This window comes from Passer domesticus, chromosome 11 (genome assembly GCF_036417665.1).
Source record: "Passer domesticus isolate bPasDom1 chromosome 11, bPasDom1.hap1, whole genome shotgun sequence".
Lineage (NCBI taxonomy): Eukaryota > Metazoa > Chordata > Aves > Passeriformes > Passeridae > Passer > Passer domesticus.
Window position 1 is genome coordinate 25,407,475 of NC_087484.1, and position 22,241 is coordinate 25,429,715.

The 22,241-nt window shown below is 42.2% G+C and overlaps 1 protein-coding gene across 7 annotated transcripts in view; it reads left to right on the forward strand.

Moving 5' to 3' along the window:
- Window positions 1-22,241, forward strand: part of CLSTN2 (calsyntenin 2) — a 418,740-nt gene that overhangs the window by 339,339 nt on the left and 57,160 nt on the right. For all 7 annotated transcript variants that reach the window (XM_064384805.1, XM_064384804.1, XM_064384803.1 and 4 more), the window contains 3 exons: window positions 4,671-4,856; window positions 9,528-9,776; window positions 10,283-10,404. In XM_064384805.1, the coding sequence (XP_064240875.1) occupies window positions 4,671-4,856; window positions 9,528-9,776; window positions 10,283-10,404 (557 nt within the window). The remainder of the gene's footprint in view (window positions 1-4,670; window positions 4,857-9,527; window positions 9,777-10,282; window positions 10,405-22,241) is intronic.

The window sequence follows — 22,241 nt, forward strand, 5'->3', positions numbered from 1 at the left end:
GTTTGTTTATGCTTTGAGATGTGCACTTGAATCTCTTAGCAAACCAGCAGAGCTCTGGACATTAGTTTGAGTTTTCTCTTTGCTGTGGAAACCCTTTAACTGAGTCAGACCCGATTATCATTTCCTTAACAAGTCACTCATCTTATTTCATATAAAAACAGCACCAGAGTAACCTTTAGCCAAGTCTCTAGCCTACATAAACAGCACAGATGTGTGAATGGTGCAGAGGAAACAGAAGAGATACCAATTACACTGCTCTGGGAACCTTCTGTTCCAGCAATTATGTAGGGATGCTGCAGAGACTTACTAATGGCACCACATAAATTTTATCTGCCAAGATGCATATCTTCAGTGCAACAGGAGAGAAGTTTTCTATTTCATTGTGTTACAATTATCTTTAATTACATCACCATCATTTTTAACACCGTGAAATGGAATCAAAATTTATGACCACACACATGTAGGAGACATGAACCACATCATACCTCTTCTGCATGATTTCCTTCAAGGTAAAAAAAACAGATTAAATCCCTCAGTGTCATCTAGCATTAGAAATTAATTAAAATATAAAGTATGGACCACAAAGACAGTACAGAAAACCTTAAGTTTAGAGATCAAGGAATGTCTTTACATTATCCATCTGCTGTTAAAAGGAAAATTTGTTTAGTGCATTGGGATTTACTTTTAAAGGCTCAAAATGTTACTGAAGTTTGATCCATTTTGATCTTGGGATCATTTGAGTATCTCAGTGATTAAGATGCATGTTTACATAGTTGCTTTATAATTGATGAAATCTGAACCACAAGCTTGACATGGTGATACTTACACTCTGATTGTAGGGATAACCCAGCTGGGGCTGTCTTACATTGTCTGGAGCAGATTTATGCTACAAGTGGCAAGCAAGCAAAAGCCTGCTGAATGATAAAATCAAAGCAGTGGCTGCAGGACTAAACAGTGCTAGTTTTATTCAGACTTCCCCCCTGGGATCAGTCTTCTACCCTGACAGCATGTACTTTCCTAAGCTTGCCATGTAACGTGGTGTTGTAGCAGGACTTGGGTCAGATTTGTGTCAAAGCAGGACAGGTGTTGGTTGGGTTTAGTTAATCTAAGTGCAGCCTGCCAGTTCAGGTGGGGTTACGTACTGAACATATCTAGAAAATACCTAAATTCAGAGGTATTTTCAGACTCATGTTACGTAAGACTTTTCCTGTGAGTCACTCCAGAGGAAATGAAAAAGTGCCACCATATTCTTGAAGGGAATGTGCTGATCTTTTGAGTAAGTCCAATGTGGGATTTTATTCTGAGACAAAGCAAAATAATGATATTCACACCATTCAAAATTAAATTAAGGACTTGGGTTATTTATGGTGGGGCTATTACCCTCAGGGCAGAAGCCCAGCGGGGAATGCCAGCCGGCCAGGATAGCTCAGCGGGGGGGCTCAGGCAACCCAGGCAAGCTATAGTGATTTGCAGTCAGCTCTTTAGTGATTTCAGCTCTTTCAGCTTGCCTGGTGCTGTCGCCTTATGTGCCGCGCAGCAGACGCAGAGAGAGAGGGAGAAGCGCTGTATGGGTTCCGCAGGGTTCTTTTATTGGGGTCTCCACGAAGGGTCCAGTGACAGCTCTCCTCTCCTGAACAGGGCAGAGTTAGGGGTTTTTATACCCTACAGGGGTTTTGAAAACTGTCCAATAGTAAGGGTCAGGGGAAAAGTGACCTATGGATATGCAGGGAGATAAACAGGGCCCGAAAGGCGGAAGAGAGGGGCTTCTAAAGCCTTAGTCATGCTGACTTTGGCATTTCCTAGCTCTCAGGCTTCTGATCGCCAAGGCCTTGCAGGCCTTGTGCCTGCTACAGTTATTGTCACAATAATTTCGTCATACTGTTACTACCGCTTATTGTTGCTTGTTCCAGCTCTGGGCACTTCCCAGCGTTGCTGCCTGCATTGGTGGTAAGATGCAGAGGGTGCTGGCCTCAGCTTCACAGCTCTGGGAGCTAAGTGCTTGGGGGGCAGGTTCTATGGAAATAAGCCAGTTGTTTTTTATCAGAGCTGTGGCTGCCTTTAGGGGCGGTTCTGCCATCATAGGATTGTAAGCTCCACCAGTATTGCCCTCATGCAATGGAATGCCTTTGGCATGGAGAGGGACTTGGTAGAATTCCTAAATCTGCACTACGTCAGTGAAGGAAGTGCTGGTGCAGTTTAGGATGAGGATTGGTCTGGGGTGATGCAGTAGACCAAAGCACAAAGACACTGGTTCAAGTCTAGTTGACGTTTTAAATTTAGAACTGAGATAAATGTGAGTGGTTTAGGGAGGTGCAGGGTTTATGATCTCTGGGTACAAATTCTAACTTCTGCCAAGCTGAAAACAAGCATGAAACAAAATACCTCTTCCAGTTCTTGTGGCAGAAACAGAGGCCTCCCATCATTCTTCCTCGTGAGCAGTGGCATTTTATATGATGTGAGTTTTATAGGACACTCCTTGTGTAGCTGGAGGTGAGTGTGCAGCTTCAGGCACCTTGTAGTTTATAATTCAGTCACATCTCACATCCACTAATGAATATTTTGCATGAGTACTGGTCCATTTGGTATAGCTGAGAAATGAAAATGTGGCTGAAAACTGCTGAAATAGTCAGAAAGGTTCCAGACATATATGAGACTTTACTTTTCTTTTGGGGTAGAGGAATACAATGCCTGAACTGGTGAATAAGAGATTATAAAGATCAATAATTCATATATTATTAGTTTCAATAAAACTAGCAAATTACTTTATTTTTACCTGAAGTACCTCAAAGAATTATCTGCTCTTGTTCTATTGGAAAACTGTTAACCTCAAATTTCTGCAATGGAGAGGGAACAAAAACCTATTATTGTAATGATGTCCCATAGATGGTACTTGAAATTCTAATCGAACTGTTTAAACCAACAATTGAAAAGAAATTATGCAATATCAAGTCTAGCTTAATATGGAACAAATGGAGTGAATTACATGAAAATTACAACTGAAATAGTAACTCAGCTATATGTGTACAGGCAGTCATGGTTGTCTTAGTCATGATGTACTAGTCCTAAAGATTTTAGTAAAAACCAATTGGGTTATGTCAGTAAGAAGATCGGGAATTCTGAAATGCAAAGCAGTGGTTGTAGCATCGTTGCCTGGACTCTGGACTAATGACTTCCTCACACTTCAAAGTGTTTGCATGGATGTTCAGAATTTCTTGTAAATGTTTAATTTAATGCAGTTTAAGACCTGAGAAAAAGGACCATTTTTAAGCTTTCTGAAATGAGATCTGTTGAAGAAGACAAACTCCTTGACCTACTAAATGCATACATACATATTTGTATCCACTATTAGTTTTCCCTTCCACTGATATTTAGAACGAGCCTCTGTCCATTTGCTTTCAGGGATTTGTTGACTGCCAAGACCTAGAACTTTTCAATTTTTGAAGTCTTCTTTTACCTAGAAAGATTTGAACTTGTTAAAGCAATGAGGGGAAGAGCCATGAACATGGCCAGAAGGCTGGAGCATCTGTCCTTTAAGGACAGACTGGGAGTTGGGGTTGTTCAGTGTGGAGAAGGCTCCATGGAGATCTTGCCAAGGCCTTTCAGTGCTTGAAGGAGACTTTATAAGAAAGATGGATAGAAAGATTTTACTGAGGCCTGTAGTGATAGAACAAGAGGCAACAGCATTAAGTTGGATTTAGATTGGATATATGATTTTTATTTTTCCTATAAGGATGCTGAGGCATGGCACAGGTTGCCCAGAGAAGCTGTGGATGCCCTATCCCTCAGCCTGAGATCAGGTTGGATGGGACTTTGAGGAACCTGGTTTAGTGGCAGGTGTCCCTGCCCACGGCAGGGGGATGGAGTAAGTGAGCTTTGAGGATCCCTTCCAACTCCAACCATTCTGTGACTTGATGAAAATATGAGCTGTAAAGACAGCTAAAATACATGTTTGTAATTACTGCTGCTTTTTTGGGTTTTCTCTGAAGCGTGTTGCAAACACCATAATTAATTGGATTTCACACATTAAAATGCTTCAGTTGAGCAGCACAGGGGGTATGTGTGGCACAAACAGGTGGCTGCCTGAGGCAGGGGATTGTTTAAATGTTGTGAGGCATCTGCATAAACACAGATTAGTCATATCTGGCTGGAAGCAGGAGTCATCCTTTCAGCTGGAACTTCCTGTCATCAGTGCTTCACAAAATTAGGAAGATGTTCAAAGACAAGAAGTGGCACTACAGCGATGTTATATTAGAGTGACATGTGTAGCCTGGTCTTTGGAGGTATTTGTTCTTATCACAGCACTGTGAAATCTGACCAAATTGGGTGCAGCCGACAACCTCCTCCCTGCAGAGTCAACTTGTAGTCTGTCACGGAACGTGGGCACTGCAGCTCCAGACTGACACCAATTAGCACTTCTTGTCAGGAGATGTGTGTAGCCCCTGCTTGTGTGACTCAACCAGCAATGGTGTTACTTAAGTGAGCCTGACATTCTTAGAAAAACAGGGCCAAAATCCAATTTTTTTTAGGACAGTAGCTTATTGATGCCAATTTCAGAGACTCTTATTTTTGCCTTAGTGTCCTTTCAGAACAATGTGATTTGAAATTATATAACTCCCTATGCTTTTTTACTCACCATTGGATCTTGGTTTTTGATTTGTTTGTTTTTCCAGACTGGAACAAACGGATTGAATACAGGCCTGGCTCTGGCAGCATACCCTTGTTTCCCAGCATCCACCTAGAAACATGTGATGGACCAGTGTCCTCAATCCACACCACCATTGAACTGCAGACCAATTACATCGGGAAGGGCTGTGATCGTGAAACCTACTCTGAAAAATCTCTGCAGAAATTATGTGGTATGAATATGGATTTCAGTTGACATAATAATGTTTTTGCAAACAAGACACCAGCTCCTTGTGATCTGTAAGCATGCAGGATTTGAATTTAGGTCAGCTGGCTCACTTTGGATTGTAGTAATGAAAATAGAGAGAGTGATGATATTTGACAGCTGTTCCATCCTTCTTTTCCATTTGTTTTCACTCTACTTCATACTTTCTCCCTGCCTTCTTTTAATTTTTTTTCTCTTCTGCTCTGGTTCCCCTCTCAATTTTTCCTTCTTCCTCATTCCATCTCTTTCTCCTTCTTTCTTCCCTCTGCTACAAATAGTGGTGTGACAGTGTAGTGAGATTTCCAGTGTAGATTTGCCATCACAGGAAGACCATAGGATTTGAAGGGAATTGAATCTCTCTGTTGTGTTTCAGTCCCCCTGACTCAGTTTTCTGTTCTGCTGCTCAGTGCTGTGCCAGACTACAAACAAACAAAAAGTAAAATAATATTCTGGGCAAAAATATTTAAGAAACATGAACTTCAGATAAGAGCTGACCTGGTGGATAAATATTTCCTAATTTTTTTCTCCTTTTTTGTGCTTTTTGATAACTTTGTGTAAAATGCAGAAGTCGGTTTTGAAAGGCAGGTTAAATACTTGAAGATACTGCTGTATTTTTTTCAAACTTTAAGATTCTGTATCTAGCAAAGCAATGGCCATGCAATAATCCCTTCATCTTTTGAGATCAGATGTCTCTCCTGCTCTAATATCCTGTCTTTAGAGTCCTCCTCTAAAGCCCCGATGGTGCAGACATGAATTCTCATCTTCTCTTTCTCTTTGCCTGGTTTCTGTCTGAGCTACAATAGCAATTGTGCAGTTTTTTCCATTTCAATGCGTGGATTTTGGTTCTGGGTGCTCTGGTGTAGGGCTTGCCTTTGCTCTGATAACCATCCAGCAGTGCTGCAGGTATGTTAGGATCAATACACTAACCTTTAGGAAATAATTTTTGTAAATGAAAAATTTCAGCCAGTGTTACTATAATATTAAAAACGGAGAAGCAATTTCCAGGGAAAATGGTTGACAGTTGCAATTATCAGTTATCAGTGGAGATGAAGAAAGGGGGGTAAAGGTGAGTGGGAGTAAGTAGCATTGTCATCAAATCTGAATGTTTGTAACTTCAAAATTGCTTAGTTAAGATCACAGAAACAGTCATGACTTTGATTCTATGTCTTTATCCAACTGGCTGGGCTCTAGAAGAGCAAATGAAAATCTATCTGCCCCAATATGCATCTTAATCATGGTAATGATATTAAATCTGAGAGGCAGAGCAAGGCTTGATTTCATAAAATACTAAAATTGTAATAAAAATAAATATGTTAAATATTTATATAATAGCTAAATATATACATTATATAAATATTATATAATAATTATATAGAAATAATATTTATATAATAGCTAAAGTCAAATACTTTTAACTCCTCTAAGAAGCTGTATTGGCAGCCAAAAGAACTTTGCTTTGTGCTGTTACAGACCTGAACTGCAAATGGCACAGTCACTCTGTGCAGACCACTATGAACAAGACCTAAACCACAAAATTATTACGTTGAAATCAAACGATGATAGCAGCTATATCCAACCATATTATCATTTCAAGTGTAGGGCTGAAAGGAGGTACCTTCAGCTGGTGTAAAAGTCCGTAGTTGGAGAAGGTTGTACAAACAGTAAGGCGCTCATTTGCAGTGTTGCTTGACTGCCTCACCTGCTGACACTGGAGTAGAAAAGAGAATTACAGGCATCTCTCGGGTCTGCTGGGGTCATTGTGGTGGCTGCAGGCAACTCTGAACAGTGGACAGACATCCCTGCTGAACTTCAGCTCTGGCTCACCACATGCGTGAAAGAAGAGAGTGGAAAACACTTGAGAAAACAAGTAAGAGTGTAAGAGTGTATGTAAATAGGGGGAAAATTTCACTGCTGAAAGAATTTTTCTTTTGGTCCAGGTTTTCCATATCTTCATAGAGAGCAGACATAGTAGAAACTTGTAACAGGACTTTGATGAAAAGGCTGTAAGTGACAATGTGCTTTACATGAGAATTGCATTTAGCCTGGCCTGCACTTTGCTATTTAGTATTTATTACCATCCTTAATGTAGAGAGAAGTCTTATGAAAGCAGCTTAAATTATTTCTGGAAATAATTTTTCTCCCAGAAATTACCTTATTGTAACTAATGGTTGGATGATAAAATCCTTTGAAAAGGATGAAAACCCTAATTTGTTTTATACAGTGAAGCATGTGATTGCAGAGAGTGCAGAACTGAGCCCTCAGACAATTCTGCACCATGTACAATGCAAGGCTCTCTCTGTATAAGCAAAGATACAGTTTACAAATACTGTGGTTACTTCTTCATTTATCTGTTGGAAATCTGGAGAAGACAGGTGTTAAGGAGGGTGAATTAAAATTCATTATTTATATGATGGAAGGTACAAGACTGCTTTTCAATAACCCAGAGATTTGCACTCCTTTGGACGGTCAAGGTGGGCAGCTTAGATGGTTAAATTATGCTTCAGTCATTTTAAAGTCAAGGAATTATTAGTGTTGTGCCTCAAAGCATTTTCTTTCACCTTGTTACCTGACAGTAATAAAAATACATACTGTCTAAAAGACACCATTTGGCAAAAACATACCACAAAAAATCACACTAAAATAAACATAGGTTAAGGAGCCTAAAATGTAGTGGAAAGATGGCTCTGGTGTTGTATCCTTTCCCTCTAAATGTAGATAAAAGAAAATAATGTGATTGCTAATTCTCACATGTGGCTGATGGAAAACTAAGACAGGGAAACACTATCAACCTCAAGGCCCTGCTCCAGCCACGATCCTGCTCTCTCTCCATTATCCTGGGTGGCGTAGCATTGCAAGAGGCCCACAGAAAGTTGTTGATCTGATCACAAAGAACAGTTTGAGCTGGGTGTTATTTGGATCATTTCTTTCCAGCTAAGCCAGCAGTCTGGTCCAGCTCAGCGAGAAGCATCACTGTGTGCTTATCCTGGCACAAAGTTTGGAGCACAAATGTGCAGGACTGGGAGAGAAGGTGGGGCCAACTGCATAAATCACTTGTGAAAATAAGTACTTTTATATGCAAGAGGTGACTTAGGGGTCTTAGCCCAAAACTGAGCTTCATGCAGCAGTTCCTGCATTGTTCTGGAAGCATTTTGGGAGAAAAGGGCATCAGACACTACATTTTGGAAGAGCATTGATCCCATGATAAGGCTGTTCTGGGAACACCTCCAGAGAGATCCTGTTCGCATTGCTCCAGGTCTGTTTCTGTACATGGCTGAGCAGCCTGGGACTCTGGCTGGATTTATTAGGATAGGAAAAGCATTTATTCCAGCCAAATCTCCCAAGTATGTAATCCAGTGAATTTTCTCAGGGCAGCATTAAAACACGTAATAAGATGAGATTCCAAACTTAGCCATACATCTCTATACAAATATGGGCAGATAAAGTAGAACCTGTTGAGCTTGGTGCTGGTTACACAAATGGAGTGTCCTGTATTATCCAGAATTACAGTTTGTAAAATAAATACACTTTGTCTCCATTCTCAAACTATGAACACATAGGTGTTGGGTTTGGTATTCAAAATATCACTTCAAAATAGCCTCATTTTACAGTAGTAAATTTTGAAGAACCCAAGACATTCAGTTACAGAATAAAGTAAATATTTCCAAATCATTGCTATAACATATATTTTTTAAAAGCCGGTATGAAACAATTCTATACATTTTTGGCTTAAAATTTTTTTGCACTCCTGCAGAGATTTGGGATTTTTTATCTCTTCTTGGATGGTGAAGGAGGGCAGAACACCTTAGCAGGGGATTTTTCATGCCATCACAGTTTGCTCACCATATTGTTACTTGACAAAGCAGCAACAGGAATACAAAGATTGTTTGTGCTTTTTACTCTTGGAATCACATTTCCTGCTACAGGCTGTCTTTCACCAGTAGGTAAATGCTCTGGGTAGCTCCTTGCATGGTTTTCATAGTGCCTGGCAGTTGTTGAGCTGTAAGCAAACACAGAGCTGTGAAGAACTGTGCTATTTTATCAGATCTTGGTACCACGGTGTTTTCCATCTTGGTCTGTCATTAAACAACACACGGAACTCCAACCATCAAATATGTACCAGAAAGCAGCACTGGAGACATATTACCTGGTTGGGGTGAATCCCTGCTGTGAATGGACATTCCTCACAGAATTACTGGGATATCTACAGCTGGCTGCTGGACATCGTGGGACCTGTCCTGCATTAATCTCCACTGTGCTGTGTGTTACAGCACATCATCCCCACAAACGTTCATGGTGTCAGGGAGGGAACATAAATGCAAAAAATTTGTTTTGATTTAGCAGATCTTGAAATAGCTGAAGAAATGTCATGAATGAATTTCAGAAAATAATGAACATTTCTGAGAAAGGTAACTATACATTATTTTCTGTAGTTTTCTGTGCAGTACGCTTAATCTAGAAAACTCTTGCTGGTTCATGATGGTGGGTATTTTACAATGTTTCAGTGATTTGGCACTGAGGCTAGTAGGACCATTTGGGTAGTAAAATAGTCTAAAGAGTGTGAATCAGAACTCTGGCCTGTATTAATCTTCACAGCTTTTTTACTGGTCTCTCATTGTGTTATTCATTATGTGATTTGCAGGAGCTTCCTCAGGTGCCATTGACCTGTTACCATCTCCCAGTATAACAACCAACTGGACAGCTGGGCTCCTCATGGATAGCAATGACATGATTTTTCAATTTGATGGAAAGCAAGGAGCCAAAATCCCAGATGGAATAGTCCCAAAAAATTTAACTGATCAATTCACCATCACTCTGTGGATGAAACATGGACCTAGTCCTGGATTAAGAGCTGAGAAGGAGACTATTCTCTGCAACTCTGACAAGACAGGTGAGTTTGTGTATAGAAAAAATGTTATGCAAAGGGGATATCAACAGCAGTAGAGTGTTGTCATGTCTCCTCATTTAATTTGGTCTGACAAAAAACTAATCTCAGATGTTGCCACTCCAAACATTGCTGACTTAAGAGCTTATTGAGGGGCCTGGTGACTACCTAAATTTCAAACACAAATGGGATAACACAGCTAGCGATTTCATAGGAATTGGCTGATAACATAACTAAATTATGTTTAATTTATTTTCATTATTTAGATTGAAACAGTTCTAATTCTTCACTGAAACGAGTTAGATAAAGTATGCATTTGGATTTCATTTATTAGCTAGGACAGGATGATTCCTTTAACAAAGCTGATACAGCATAATTGAAGAAGAGTCATACCAATCCATGAGAAAGCCCAGTTCTTTGGGGTTTCTCTGATATGGCTGGGTGCTGCCAGGGTGTGAGGCTCCCAGACACCAAGGGCTGTGTATGGCTGAGCCAGGTGTGTCCCCCTGCAGAGATGAACCGGCACCACTACGCGCTCTACGTGCATAACTGCCGCCTCGTGTTTCTGCTGCGCAAGGACTTCGACCAGGCCGACACCTTCCGCCCCGCTGAATTCCACTGGAAGCTGGACCAGGTACCTCCCTCGTGATTCCCAAGGTCATCCAGGACCCTTCCTCCTTCTTAGGCCTTTAGGCAGCACAGGGAACCACCCAGACCCCAGACCCCAGACCCCAGATCCCAGGTCCGTCCTCCTCAGGCCTTTAGACAGCACAAGGAACCACCCAGATTCCAGAGCAGCTGTCCAGAGTCTGTTCAGAGTCTGTCCGCAGTCTGTCCGAAATCTCTTGCAATTACACTGAGACTTGCAGCTGTTGCAACTCTAATTAGGATCCACATAAAAATAGACAAATAAGTTAACTTTGTCAAGTAATTTTATGCACTAGTTTTTTGTTGTTTATTTTAATTGAGCCACTTTAAATGGTAAGTAAAGGTTTATATCCTTTGGCAGTGGAGAGAGATATGACACTGTATTTAGTTCCCTAAATGTTTTCCATTTATCATTTTTTAAAAATTGCTTTATCAGCACAATGGGAGTGATGAAAGCCTTTTTGGTAAAGAGCATGCTGATACAGAGAGGTACTTCTATTATAGTGTAAATCCAATCTGCAGACCTTTTCTTTTATCTGCTGGGCTGTATGTAATTTTGCCTTATTATTAAGCATATATTGCAAGAAAATTATTATTAAAGAGATAAGAGTTGCCTTGTTTATTCTAGGCAGGATAAGTATCATTTGGATGAAAGAAGACAGACTTCAGCAAAGTACTATTTTTTTTAAAGCAAGTTTCTTCTTATCTTTGAGCCCAACGTATGCTATGGAAAATGTAGCTATAGGAATGTTTACTTTTCTAATTCACCTTCTAAATGTATATAAAAATGAGATCTCCATCGCGTTTATCAGATGAGTGTGGTAAGAAAGCCTGTGGTGGTCATGGCACTCACTTTGCATTTACACAAACCAGTCTGGAATCAGTTTGTGCTGTACTCAGTATGAAATCTTAGTGTCTCAAAATAAATTGAAATTAAATCATATTGAAGATTGCAAGTTAGGAGTAACCCATATCATCTCAGATAAGGCTGTTGTGAGTGCTGAAGATAGACTTGTATTTCCAAACTTGGTTTAGATTTCTAAGCATCTAATTAATGATAATCCAAAGGTTTTGGGAAGTATTTTGATTTTGAAAATTGAGTGCAGTCAACTTCTATATTCTTAAAATGAGAGGCAACCAGTGTCCTCTCAATAAATGAAATTTGTGTGTGACTCTTGTAACTTGGCCATGAACCTTCCTAACTAATACTGAAAACTCCTACATGATGTAAACTAGAGACAGAAAATATTTTTAGGTCACTTGATTAATTTCCTTTCATTCGGCTGCTGTCAATTGATTTCCACAGTATATTTTCAGCTGTTGTTTATAGGATGAAAAAGAAAGTAAGATTAAAGTATAAATAAAGTTTGTTATGGGTTGTGTGCCCAGACGTCCATGAAGATAGATTTATATTGTCAAGGTGATACTGTTGTAAGTTTTGTCATGAAGGGACCTCATAAAAATTGCTGCTTTATCTCTTCTTCATGCTCCATCTGGCCTATATGGTAGAGTAAATTAGAAGAAACTGAAAATAAAACATATATGAATAATGGGCCAGGAAGGAACTGGCTTGGTTTTGAAGACAAGGCAGTGAGATATTGTCACTATAATGTAGTAAAATGATGCCTTCTTCTAACTGTATATCCAGAGTGGTCTATCTTAGAAAGTACAGGATATTTTAAAACCACATCATAAAACAAGTTAGGGTCCTACTCAATATGAAAACAAGGTGGACTAGACTTCCAGGAGTAGATTAATTTGATTATTTGCATATTCAGACACTGACATACCTCTGGAAATCTCACCTTCAGAACAGTTCATTCTGTAGTGGCAAACCCTCTGATTCCCTGCTGTTGTTGTTGTTTTGTTAAGAAAAGCCTGGTAATGGAACTGTGCCCAGCTGCTCTCCCTGTTCCCTCCCCTGCCCTGTGAGACAGGACTCTGCAGACAGGACAGGGCAGAAATGACTCTGCAAGACCCTCCAGGACTTGATCCCAACCACAGCCAGAGCAGAGGAAAATTTATTGCTGCACTCACTTTATGAGTGCAACAACCCAGAGACTGTTTTTGCTGAGAGGTATCCAGTAACCTTGGAAGAGGGTGAATCTTGAACTGGTGAAATCATTTATCACTCTCACTGCAGAACAGTAAAATTTATATCAGGTGCTCTGGGCTCTATCTATTCCATGAGACTCCTCATTCTTTCAGGGCACTGACTAGGTTTAATTTAATTGTCTAGATCTCATTTCTATGGTGGGTGAGATTGGCGTACACCTTAGCTGCAGGCTCCATCCTTCTCTGGATACAGGGATCCATGGAACGTTTTACACAGCTGCACCTGAGCAGTGCATCTGGAGCCTGTCGACACCATGACAGCCTTGCACACGAAGTGTCTGGAAGCTCCAAATGACAGTGTCTGCCAGGCTAGCTCTGGGAATATTGTGTCTTTAAGTCAGTTCATAAACATAAGGATTTTTTTCCAGTATGGCTTTCAGTTTAATTGGCCATATTTGTTCCATAATTGGCCTTTGCTAGGTGAATTTTTCACTTACTGCACTGATCCATGACCTGAGAGTGCCACAGCCCTGGGCAGATGTGCCTTTACCAGTGACCTGCTGACACAGGACCTCTGCAAAAGGCTCTGATAATGAGAGGTATCAGATTTTTTACTGAGGGTGTCCTTGCTATTTATAAGAAACATGGGAAAAAAATAAATGTAGATAGTTTGGAATTTTCCCCACTTTCATCCTTTTGCAAATTAAGTGTTTTAGTTTTGAGAGAATCCATTAGCAGTAATCTGGAAGAAAAGGTATGGAAAGAGCAATGTTAAAGAAAATCAGTGTCAGGTCTGTAACATTGGTAATAAAAACTGCAACAGAAGCCCAGGTAGAGGAAGTTCCTTCATTTTATTTCCATTCCCCTGTAAGCCCAGTGTTTCCTTTGTTTTAGAATCAAGACCGTTTTTCTGAGTTTCCCATTCAGAAGTTTGAATTGAATATCATGATGTGTTTGTCAACATTTATGTAATTTCTTTTCTCATACTTTAAATATTGGACACTTTTTAAACCCAAAAACTTATTACAAAAAGAGCAGAAATTACTTTTAACAAAAAAAAAAAAAAAGTTTTGTTACCAAAGGTAGTAAAAGGCATCTAAATTATTATCTAATTATCTCAAATGGATAGGAATATAGGTGTTATTTTAAGTGAATTATTTAGGCAGCCAAATATGCATTTGGGCCATCTAAGAATAACATATAAAATATCAAAACTGTTTCTTTGACTTTCATAGAAATCTGTGAACCAAACCAGAATTGTAGTTTGAATAATTAACCAAGTCACTCAAGACTTTGGTAACAGTGGAATACATAACACTAAACAGGATGGTGTATTTCACACTGTTCAGAACAGGTATTACACTTTTCATACAAATATGAGGACAGCCAAAAAATATTTTTTCTTCTCCTAAATCAATAGGATAACAACACTTTTTTTAGTGGGAGAAGGTATCTGAAACAGAGATGAACATTTTTTTCATGCACTTTATTCACAGTGCAACACTATTTTCAGGATGTTATCATTCTGCAAACAGTCTTCACCCTACAGGCAAAATTTATGTTGATCCCATTAAAAACAGGGAATCTATTGCATGATGTGGAGTCATTCTAAGTCAGTCTATCTAAAACCAGATAAATGTGCATAAAGTTACTGTTTCTTTACTAAGATGAGGTAAATTGTTTGAATAATCCAGAATTAACCTGCAGTGCTTTTCATCGTGAAAAACCCCCAAAACAATTCCTTTTCTAACAGGAACTACAGGAGACAGTTTAGCTAAGTCTAAATGTGGTGCATTTTGTCTGTGAGGGCATGGAGCTGCTGAAGGATCAAGGCAAAGCTTTGGTTTGTACTTCACCACTTCAGTGGCCACACACACACCAGGGGCTTCCCCTGGAAGAAGCAACCATGACAGTCAAGCGCTTCACTCCCAGCTCCTTTTTTAAAATCAGCACCTGCTCAAGGACATGGTAGAGCAGGAACTGACTTTTGAAGGAATTTATGTGTCTTGGTTTGAAAAGACAGGAGCCTGTGAAGGAAGGCAAAAGCCTCCTGTGAAATGGAAAAGGTAAACCCCCTCCCTCTGAATTATCACAACTTCAGAATTAAAAAGGGCTCTCAGGCAAAGATATGGGAACGGGAATAACAGTTCTTTACTAGGAAGGAAAAAAAAACTAAATAACAATGTAATTTAGCACAAGCAAAGAAACCACTGGCAGAGTGAGAAAAACCTGACACCCTGAGAAGTCAGGGTGCTGATAGCAGTCCAGCTAAATGGTGGCTGCTCCTCCTGGAGCGGCGATCTGCAGAAGGGTGTAGATCCTTTTTGAAAACGCGGCGAAGGAGCAGCTGGGCCTTGGTTCCTGATTCCTCTGAGAAATCCAGCGAAGAAGGCTGTCTGTGGTCTCAGAAATGCTTGTTTTATGGTGGCAGGGATGCTTGGCTCCTCCCTCTGGGTGGAGCATCTCTCAATGGGATGATGTAACTAATCTTACCAGCCACAGTGAGTAATTCAATAGCCTATTAGCAGGAGATTATCTTCCTGGCAGTGTCATTGTTCTTGAAAGAGATAAGAAAAACTGCCCAACCCCCAACAGATGGCAAAAAAAGAATACATGCCTATTTTACAGGCCAGGACACCATATAGCCCATTAGCAGGAGATTATCTTCTTGGCAGTGTCATTGTTCTTGAAAGAGATAAGAAAAACTGCTCAACCCCCAACAGATGGCAAAATAGAATACATGCCTACTTTACAAGCCAGGACATTATCCACCCCTTATTCTATTTCCATTTGTGTCACAATGAAATCTTATACTCAGTTTTCACTTAAGACCAGGTTTCCCTGTGGTACACAACGGGTTTCCCCATCTTTCTGCATTACCCACCAAGTGTAACCAGGTCCTTGAGCAAAAACAATTCCACGGATGGGTTTGTCTCTGCTTGAGGTGGGATTAATCCAGACAGTTTTCCCTAAAATACCCTTCATATGTACCACAGGGACTTTATCTCCATCTATTGTGTGCAAGGGTTCAGACTGGGCAGGGCCAGCTCGATTGATGGACCCTCGGGTGTTGACTATCCAGGTTGCTTTTGCTAGGTTATTTTCCCAGTTTCTAAATGTTTCTCTACTAAGTGCCTTCAGGGTAGTCTTAAGGAGTCCGTTGCACCGTTCAACTTTGCCAGCAGCTGGAGCATGATAGGGGATATGATATATCCATTCGATACTATGTTCTTTGGCCCAGGTGTTGATAAGGCCATTCTTGAAATGGGTGCCGTTGTCAGATTCAATCCTTTCAGGTGTGCCATGTCTCCATAGGACTTGCTTTTCCAGGCCTAAGATGGTGTTCCAGGCAGTGGCATGAGGTACAGGGTAGGTTTCTAGCCATCCAGTGGTGGCTTCCACCATGGTCAGCACGTAGCGCTTGCCTTGGCGTGTCTGGGGCAGTGTGATGTAGTCAATCTGCCAGGCCTCCCCATACTTGTACTTGGACCACCGCCCCCCATACCACAGGGGCTTTACCTGCTTGGCCTGTTTGATGGCAGCACATGTCTTACAGTCGTGGATAACCTGAGAAATACTGTCCATGGTTAGATCCACCCCTCGGTCTCGTGCCCACTTGTAGGTGGCATCTCTGCCCTGATGACCCGAGGCATCGTGAGCCCATCGAGCCAGGAACAACTCCCTCTTATGGTGCTAATCTAAGTCTATCTTTGACACTTCTATTTTTGCTGCCTGATCTACTTGCTCGTTGTTTTGGTGTTCCTCATTAGCCTGACTTTTGGGGACATGGGCATCTACATGACGGACTTTCACCGTTAGTTTCTCCACCCGAGAGGCAATGTCTTTCCATATATTAGCAGCCCAGATTGGTTTTCCTTTACGTTGCCAGTTGGCTTTTCTCCACCTTCCCAGCCAGCCCCATAGAGCATTGGCTACCATCCATGAATCAGTATAAAGGTAGAGCTCTGGCCACTTCTCCCTTTCAGCAATGTCCAGGGCCAGCTGAACGGCCTTGAGTTCAGCAAGTTGGCTCGATCCACCAGCAAGTTGGCTCGATCCACAGGTAGCTTGTGCAACCTGTCGTGTGGGGCTCCATACGGCTGCTTTCCACTTCCAGTTCATCCCTACGATGCGACAAGAACCGTTAGTGAAAAGAGCGTAACGTGTTTCCTCTGCTGGTAGTTGGTTATAGGGTGGAGCTTCTTCAGCTCTTGTCGCTTGTACCTGCTCTTCATCGTCAGTGAGACTAAAGTTTTCACCTTCTGGCCAGTTCGTAATTATCTCTAAAATTCCAGGGCGATTTAGGTTTCTAATACGGGTGCGCTGGGTGATGAGGGCAATCCATTTGCTCCATGTGGCGTCGGTGGCGTGGTGGGTAGTAGGAACCTTTCCTTTGAACATCTACCCCAGCACTGGTAGTCGGGGTGCCAGGAGGAGTTGTGCTTTCGTGCCAATCACCTCCGAGGCGGCTTGAACTCCTTCATAGGCAGCCAAGATTTCCTTCTCTGTTGGGGTGTAGTTGGCTTCGGACCCTTTGAAACTTCGGCTCCAGAATCCCAATGGTCGACCTCGAGTCTCACCAGGCACCTTCTGCCAAAGGCTCCAGGACAAACTATTGTTCCCGGCTGCAGAGTAGAGCACATTTTTGACTTCTGGTCCCGTTCTGACTGGGCCAAGGGCTACAGCATGAGCAATCTTTTGCTTGATCTGGGTGAAGGCTTGTTGCTGCTCAGGGCCCCAGTGGAAATCGTTCTTTTTGCGGGTAACCAGGTAAAGAGGGCTCACAATCTGCCTATACTCGGGAATGTGCATCCTCCAAAAACCTATGGCACCTAGGAAAGCTTGTGTTTCCTTCTTGCTGGTTGGTGGGGACATAGCGGTGATCTTGTTGATGACCTCAGTGGGAATTTGGCGCCGTCCGTCTTGCCATTTCACTCCCAGGAATTGGATTTCTCGGGCAGGTCCCTTGACTTTGCTCTTCTTGATGGCGAAGCCAGATTCTAGCAGTATCTGGATGATCCTCTTACCTTTCTCAAACACTTTTGCCGCTGTGTTCCCCCACACAATGATGTCATCGATGTACTGCAGGTGTTCTGGAGCCTCACCCTTTTCTAGTGCAGTCTGGATTAGTCCATGGCAGATAGTGGAACTGTGTTTCCACCCCTGGGGCAGTCGGTTCCAGGTGTACTGCACGCCCCTCCAGGTGAAAGCAAACTGAGGCCTGCATTCTGCTGCCAGAGGAATGGAGAAAAATGCATTAGCAATATCAATAGTGGCATACCACTTTGCTGCCTTGGACTCCAGCTCGTACTGGAGTTCCAGCATATCCGGTACAGCGGCGCTCAGCGGTGGAGTCACTTCATTCAAGGCACGATAGTCCACAGTCAATCTCCATTCTCCGTCAGATTTGCGCACAGGCCAGATGGGGCTGTTGAAGGGTGAGTGGGTTTTGCTGACCACCCCTTGGCTCTCCAGCTCACGAATCATTCTGTGGATGGGGATCACGGCATCTCGATCTGTCCGATACTGCCGGCGGTGCACTGTCGAGGTCGCAATTGGCACGAGTTGCTCTTCCACCCTCAGGAGTCCTACTGCAGATGGGTTTTCTGACAGTTCAGGCAAGGTGTTTAATTGCTTAATGTCCCCTGCCTCTACAGCAGCTATGCCAAAAGCCTACCTGAGTCCCTTTGGGTCTTTGTAATAGCCGTTCCAGAGGAAGTCTATGCCCAGAATACACGGGGCCTCTGGGCCAGTCACTATAGGATGTTTCTGCCATTTCTTCCCAGTCAGGCTCACCTCGGCTTCCACCAGGGTCAATTGCTGTTATCCCCCTGTCACACCAGCAATAGAAACAGGCTCTGCCCCCACATGTCCCGATGGTATCAGGGTACACTGCGCACCAGTATCAACTAGGGCATCGTATTTTTGTGGCTCTGATGTGCCAGGCCATCGGATCCACACCGTTCAGAAGATCCGGTTTTCCCGTGCCTCTCCTTGGCTAGAGGCAGGGCCCCTCTAACACTGGTTATTATTTCTCTCCTGGGTATACATACTAGAGGTCCCTTCAAGGGGATCTGACAGATCGTACCCAAAAGCTTGGTCATGGGAGGTTGAGGCTACCTTCACCTTGGTGGAACTCCCCCGGTTAGAGTTTCCCTCCTTGAGTTGACGGACCCGTGCTGCCAGGACAGAAGTGGGTTTCCCATCCCACCTCCCCATGTCTTCCCCGTGGTCACGCAGGAAGAACCACAGATTAGCCCTTGGGGTGTACCCTCTCTCTCTAGCTGGGGAATGTTGGGCTCTGACTTTGGGGCCTGTGACTCGTACGGGTGCTGCATTAACCTTCCTCATTTCCTCCCTCATCTCTTCTTTGAACTCCTTAATCACAGCTGAGATATGAGCCTGCATTGGGCCATTAATCATAATTCCTAAGTTTGTTGGCAACAGAGCCCACTGTCTCTCGGTTAGTGTCAGCATCAATTGTTGCAATGAAAGTGGTGTACTGAGATGGCCCCAGATTTGCCAGACTCCACAGCATTTGCCCTGTGCACCTGACCTTGTCGGGGTCATTATTATGTTGTCCATCCCTCCCAAAGAGTACCTCTAATACTGCCACTTCCCTTAACTGTTGGATCCCTTCCTCCAGGGTCTTCCAACACATTCTATGGTGGTGCTCCTGCATTCTCTCCCTGTGGACAAACCTCTCTCTGACACTCATTAAAAGCCGCTCCCAGAGAGAAAGGGATCCTGGCTCCCTTACAAAAATCTGATTCATACCTGAGTCCTGGGTTAAGGGTCCCAAGTTCCTTGCCTCACCACCGTCCAGCTGCACGCCTGTACCCATAAGGTCCCAGACCCAGAGTAGCCAGGTAGTATAAGCCTCACGCCCTCGTCGCACAATGTCTTTGTGCAGATTACGGAGACTTTCGTACGTCAGGGACTCGGTGATGATCGCAACTTCTGGCTCCCCTGTGGGTTGTGAGGTTCCTCCATTCCTATCTCTATCTGGGTGCTCTGCTTTCATCTTAGACCTCCTTGTTTCTACCGGGGCAACTGCTGCTGGCTGTGACTGCCTTTGTGGTTCAGCTGGAACCTGGACAGTTGTAACATTTGTGGGTTCCGCAGCTGTACTATTAGACTGTCCCTCTTCAAGGCAAAGGGCGGGTTTCTCACCAGCTGGTGAAATGCACCCTTTCAGCATCTCTTGCATCTCCTGCATCTCCTTAACCAGCACCCTCACCCAATCTGGGTGGTTTGTTTCTGAGGCAGGCTGTGGGGCAGGGTCAGGCTCTGGAGCAGCAGCATCTCTAGTCTCTGGGGTAGTGTCAGGCTCTGCAGCAGCATCCCTAGTCTCTGGTGTAGGTGTCAGGGTAGTTATCCAGGTTAATCTTCTCTTATCTCTGAGTGCTAAACATAACAGGCATATCAGCAACACCACCCATTGTATGATATCATTAGCACTTAGAGTGGATCTTAACCCTTCGAAAACTGGTGGAGCAGACCCAAAAAGATGGTTAAAAGGTTGGGAGAAAGTTTCCCCCCGTGTCATTTCCTTACAGTAGGTACTATTATTAAAGTAACTCCAAAAACATGCAGTTAGTGTGTGATAGCTCTGAATCCATGTACCTGCCATCCAGAGGAAATTAAAGACCCATGAATCCTTCACCCAGAGGACAAACTTGATAACAGACACAGTGGCCTTAGTTATAGGACCCATATTTAGATAAGGGCCTGTAAATGGGAAGTATACACTTGCAACCACATGCCACCCAAACCAGGGAAAACTAGACCACATGGTGGTACTTAAAAATTAAACTACCTAAGAACTGTTAATCCTTTTTTTTTTTTTTTCTCAATGCCCTCGTGCCTCACGTTGGGCGCCAAAATCTGTCTTGGTTTGAAAAGACAGGAGCCTGTGAAGGAAGGCAAAAGCCTCCTGTGAAATGGAAAAGGTAAACCCCCTCCCTCTGAATTATCACAACTTCAGAATTAAAAAGGGCTCTCAGGCAAAGATATGGGAACGGGAATAACAGTTCTTTACTAGGAAGGAAAAAAAAACTAAATAACAATGTAATTTAGCACAAGCAAAGAAACCACTGGCAGAGTGAGAAAAACCTGACACCCTGAGAAGTCAGGGTGCTGATAGCAGTCCAGCTAAATGGTGGCTGCTCCTCCTGGAGCGGCGATCTGCAGAAGGGTGTAGATCCTTTTTGAAAACGCGGCGAAGGAGCAGCTGGGCCTTGGTTCCTGATTCCTCTGAGAAATCCAGCGAAGAAGGCTGTCTGTGGTCTCAGAAATGCTTGTTTTATGGTGGCAGGGATGCTTGGCTCCTCCCTCTGGGTGGAGCATCTCTCAATGGGATGATGTAACTAATCTTACCAGCCACAGTGAGTAATTCAATAGCCTATTAGCAGGAGATTATCTTCCTGGCAGTGTCATTGTTCTTGAAAGAGATAAGAAAAACTGCCCAACCCCCAACAGATGGCAAAATAGAATACATGCCTACTTTACAAGCCAGGACATTATGTTACATGATAAGAGGGTAAAGTAAAATTGATTTGCTATTTGGACTCTTTTTTTTCCTTTTTTTTCTTTTTTTTTCTTTTTAATATATTTAAATTGGATATTTTCATCAAATAACAAGATTTATGCCTGGATGTTGTTCTTTTATGATAGATTGTTAAACATTGTTTAAAATTGTTATTAATGTGCATTCAGTTTTAAGACCACCCTTCATATAATGAAGAGAGAGAAAACAAGTGAATACTTATGGAAGGCACACAGTAATCTCAGTCCAGGAGGGGTAGAGGAGGATACACAGAAAGATGCTGCAAGTTTCTATCATTTCTGTGCATGAACTCTATCCTCTAGGTAAAAGCCATCAGGTTTGGCAGTCCCATCCTTTCCAACATGATGCTCTATTTGAAGTAATCTTTTTTTTTTTTTTTTATGATGGACTTTAGTTGTTCGTTACTTGAAGCTCAGAAGAGCTTTTTATGCTCTTAAACACTTACTTTAGAATCTGGTATGCAGGCCTGCACTGCTTTATGCATACAGCCTTGATAAAACCGCAGAAACAAATCAGTGAGGTGTTTGCCTACAGAGCCAGTAAGAGAGAAATGGTAAATGAATGATTAATTCTAAAACAGAGATGAAATAATTCCAGGACTTAAAAAGTCTTTTTGGCATTCCTTGCACCTTAAGTGCCCTCCATTACAGCCCAGTCTATTCTGACACACTTTGTTGCTACTTTCCATCTTTTAATGCTATTTTGACAAATATTTATGCAGTGTCTTGCTTCAAAATAGTTTTTGGTAGCACAAGGATAAGTCACCAGTGATGATAAATGGTGAAAATACTCTTTGTGATCCCATCTGAAAGAAGCTTGTTTAATATAATTTTTTAATGCAACTGCTCTATCACTGATAACAAAATCTTGACAAACCACTCACAGTTGCTGTCCAGAACTTGTTTATGATACACAGAAGTCCCCTTGAGCCCTCTGAAATATTCCCTACAAACTGGTGTGCCTTTGTGCATTTCTCATTTCTGTAGTACAGCCTGGTGTGAAATGCAGTGACTGCTCTGTGCTTCTGTAAAACTATGACCTTAAGGAACAACCAAGCTCAATATTTTATAATTTCTCTACTTGCATTTGCTTGAAGTTATTTGGACATTTTTCTGCATATTTCTGTTCTATGTTTTGCAATTTTCTTACCTGTTTTATTACAGCTTTATTACACTGGTATGTGACTTTCACAGCTGTTC